This window comes from Quercus robur, chromosome 2 (assembly GCF_932294415.1).
Source record: "Quercus robur chromosome 2, dhQueRobu3.1, whole genome shotgun sequence".
Taxonomy (NCBI): Eukaryota; Viridiplantae; Streptophyta; class Magnoliopsida; order Fagales; family Fagaceae; genus Quercus; species Quercus robur.
The window spans coordinates 11,280,141-11,284,610 of record NC_065535.1 but is presented as its reverse complement, the minus strand read 5'-3'; the positions used below and the strand labels follow the sequence as shown (position 1 = coordinate 11,284,610).

General features: G+C 40.2%; 1 protein-coding gene across 1 annotated transcript; it reads right to left on the bottom strand.

Annotated features, from left to right (window-relative positions):
• Positions 1–322: 322 nt before the first annotated feature.
• Positions 323–1,762, bottom strand: LOC126712344 (MDIS1-interacting receptor like kinase 2-like). Its single transcript, XM_050411642.1, has one exon. The coding sequence runs from the start codon at positions 1,676–1,678 to the stop codon at positions 401–403; it is 1,278 nt and encodes a 425-aa protein (XP_050267599.1). The 5' UTR covers positions 1,679–1,762; the 3' UTR covers positions 323–400.
• Between the last annotated feature and the right edge of the window lie 2,708 nt (positions 1,763–4,470).

The following is a 4,470-nucleotide window of genomic DNA, read 5'->3' as shown; positions in this document are numbered from 1 at the left end:
AAGATATCAACTATTGTTAGTCTACCTACATGCCGGCTTAAGAAGATGCTTGCTGGGTATGCTTGACTCATTCCACAGATCTCGATATCGATCACTCTATAGCTACTTGAATGTCACTATATTCAAACCCATATTTCAAATATTGAAAGAAGAAAAGTAATACATCCACCTATTGCTGCCTTTACAACCCTTAAAACTTGAGTGATGTCAAAAGTCACAAAAAAAAAATTTCATAATATGTTTTACACTTTGTTATACTAAATTAAAATTGTTGCATTATCACATTTAGTAGTGATAATATTTTTGTGCAACAATCATAACATATCATACAAAATATATATATTGTGACAAAGAAAGTGTACAATGTTAAACAATTGAAGATACATTATACATGTCAATATCAAGGAATCACAGGCCCAAAATTCTTACAATCCACTAAAGACTTCTGATCCCCACCTTGACAGAAGAAAAACTTTTCAGGGCACATGTACAAACAGTTATCCACAAGGCTCACATTAACCGAACCCGGTTTCAAACCCATCAAAGCATCTGGTATCAATCCGAACAAGTAATTCCCACCAAGCAACAGTCTCTGAAACGACGCCGTTGTTCCAGCTCCTGCAGGAACAGCTGCTTTCATAGCATACGCCATTGGTATCATCCCTGTAAACTTGTTGTGCTCCAAAGACAAGGCCGACAGCTTTGGCATTAATCCAATAAACACTGGCAACAATCCTCTAAGCTCGTTATAGCTCAGATCAATGGCTATCAATCCGCTATTAACATAGTTACTAGGCACTTCCATAGATGTGAAATTGTTGTGAGAGAGTGTGAGTTGTTGAAGTGAAAGATGGTCCAAAAGAACTGAAATCACAGGCCCACTGAGCTCGTTATGGCTCAAATCGAGTACTTGTAAATAACCCAAATTGGCTAAACTTTCTGGGAGGTTTCCTTGTAAGTTATTGTTTCGAACAGAGACCTCGACGAGGGACTTTGGCAATGTTAATGGGACTTCACCAGAGAGCTCATTATCGCTGGCATCGAAGAAATAGAGGTTTCTGAGAGAACCCAGATTGGGAATCTTGCCACTGAGGTTGTTTCTTTGGACTTCGAGTCTTTTCAGATGAACCAGTTTGTTTAAGGTTAAAGGGATGGGACCGTTTAGTTCGTTGTTGTCGAGGTAGAGCTCTTGGAGCTGAGAGAGTGAGCCGAGCGAGTCGGGGATTGGACCAGAGAGCGAGTTTCTGGAGAGGCTGAGTCGGCGGAGGCGAGTTAAGTTGGAGAGCTCTGGGATTGAGCTCGAGAACGAATTGTCTGAAATTTCGAGGGTTTGTAAGTAAGGGAGTGACCAAGTAGTGGAAGTGAGTGAACCTGAGTAACCCGCCGGGTCGAGAGTGATCTCGGTGACTCGGAATGAGCCGGAGACAACTCGGTCGCATCTGAAACCGCACGTGAAGTGGTTGCTGAAGACGTGGTCACATGGGTCCAACGAAAAGTCCCATGAACTTAGACAAGAACCAGGTACGATGGACTTTGGGTTGAGACCATTTTTCAGATCTTTGAGAACCTTAATATCTGCTGTGTCTGTTGTTGAATCTACAAGGAAGAAACGTTGGGAAAATGCTAACATTAGAAGCAATAATGAGAGATCAAAGAAAGCACCATTGTACATGGCCATAGCTTTTCTGAGCTTTGAAGGTGATGGTAGATCTTTTTTCTTTTTTTGAGAAGAGAGAAAGAGGTTTACAAAGGAAAAGAGATTGAGATTGGTTGTATTTGTACGGTGAGGTTGATAGATTTTTCAGGATATAATCGAAGTTATGAGAGAAGGGACCCACATGAACATGATGTGACATGAGATCATTGAGAATCTGAGATGCCATGAGATTTGATTTTTTTTTTTTTTTTGCTAATCCCATGAGATTTGATATAAGATGTTGGGTTGCTTAAATGTATGACTGAACGTCACGTGCGCTTGGGACTTGATCCAAGTGTAGTGACGAAGGGTGAGTGATTTTGGCAGAAGTTTTTTATGTTAAATTTTTTTTTTTTTTTTGGTAAAGACAATATTGTATTTTGAAATAATATAAAAAGGGTAACATTTTTAAAGACACTGCTTCGATTCATATTTTCAAGATTTAAAAATTGTGAGCTTGAATTTGAACTTATGATTTTAGGATGACATATGAAAGGAAAATTTGAAATCACTTATGATTTCAATGTAAAATATAGAATTCACGACTTTAAGTTAACATATATGGTTGATTTGAATTTGTAATAATACTTGATTTTAGCATTTCTATTTTTCACATCATAATAATTGTTTCGTTCATAAGAGTAGGAATTTTAACACAAATTTAAATGGAAACCATTTAAAATATAAAACCAAAGTTGAAGACCAAATTTATAATTAAAACTATAACTTTATTACGGTTCAAACTCGCAAGAAGTACTAAAATTGAAATCAAAATTTACAATTTAGCAAAAAAAAAAAAAAAAAAACAATATTTACAAAAAAATTGTTTGGTTTCTATATCTTCATTTCCTTTCACATCCAATGACTATGTAGGTGCATTTAGGTTGATGATTTTTTCTTATATTATCAAAGTCAATGGATGTTCTTATTTCTTTTGATTAACGTAAAAATTCCAAGTGTCCCCACACACACACATATATATTGTGGGGTCCGAAATTTGAGGTCCCAGTCCACTTTACATTCAGGGCCCAAAGCCCAGGCCGAGGAGCCCTATTGCCGAGGACGTATGATGAAAGCCCCACAAAGGCCCAAGGATGTGGCCGAGGACAATCTCACGCTCAACACCTCACAAAACATCTGAAGAAAAGGACAAACTCAGTACAGGGGCAGGACAAGGGAGAAAGCTGCCAACACCGCAGTATGGAGCCCTGCACCTGACAGGCCCATACTCCAGACCATGCTATTTAACATTTCCCAACCACCCCTTACCACTCGAATGTATGGATTGATAAGACGAGTCTAAACCTCAAAAAGCAAAACTTACACGTGGACACTAAATGGGAAATAAACATTAGTATAAAAGGGAAAAAAAGCCAAGAGAGAGGAGGAGGATAAAAAATCCTACAAAAAGGAGAATGGGAAGGATATGATGCTCCTCGGACGAAGTCCGAGGACTCTAACCCTCCAAGTTGCATCGATGTAAGGCTTAGCTATTCAGGCCAAACCTACCTTTGTATGAGCTTCCATAAAAATCATGACCAGACCGCCGTCCAGCGACTAAGGTCCAGCCTTTCAAGCCCACTCTCTATAAATAGGGATGGCAATTTAGATCCGACCCGCGGATATCCGGCCCGGTCCGACCCTAATGGGCCGGATTTTACCCGGTCCAATAAAGAATAGGGTCGGGTATGGGTTTTAAAAAAAAACCCGAAGCGGGTCCGGGTTGGGTCTGGGTTTTATCAAAAAAACCCGAAACCCGACTCGGATAAGACCCGGTTATATATATATATATATATATATAATTACTAAATTACCCTCACATATATATATATATATATAGTTGAAAACCCTAGATTTTTCTATTGTTCTCCTCATTTCAGCTCCGCCTCTCCCTCTTCATCTCTCAGCTCTCTCACACACACGCCTCCATCACTTTCCTCTCCCACTCTCACTCACTCACTCTCCTCTCCTCTAACCACCACAGCCACAACCAAGCCTCACTCACTCTCCTTTCTTCTCACCACGACAGCCCCAACCAAGCCCAGAAAACCCGTACACTAGCGATGGACATTTCGTACTCAACATTTCCTTCACCCTCTGATCGAAACCCCCACTGTTTTTTAGCGAATTCGAAGCCACCAAACCCCCAAACAACTTGTCGTTGAAGAATATGTGTCGAACTGCTGTACTGTCTCTGCAATTCGACCGAGAAAAGAAGCTGAGAAAATGGGTTGGTTTGTTAGATCTTGGATCCGTTTGGGTGGCAAGAAAATAGCCGAGAAAATGTTGTAATTATTTTTATTTAAACATGTATATTCAATGATTTCTGTGTTTGTGATTTTGGGATTTTTGTGTTTGTGATTTTGGGTTTGTTAATCGTGATTTTCTGGCTCTGTTTGGTTACCGATTAAGTGTGAGAAAAAAGAGGAATAGTTAGTTTTGATAGATTGCATTTTCAGGAGGAAAAAAGAGGAAAGTGTGATTAGATTTTCGTTAGACTCTGTTTAGGCTTCAATTCTCTTCTTTTTTTTTTTTTTTTTTTTTTTTGGGTTGGGCCCAAATCTGGTTGGCCTAAACGGGGCCCGACGGCGGCAGGTCCGGGCCCCGAAAAAAATCCGTTTAGTAAACGGGCCGGGTCTGGGCCGCGGGCTAAGACCCGTGGGTCGGGTCCGGGTATGGAAAAACCCGGCCCGAACCCGACCCGTTGCCATCCCTATCTATAAATTATATTGTTCGGACCCTTTACATACGAGTCCAATGTCATTCTTGGGTCG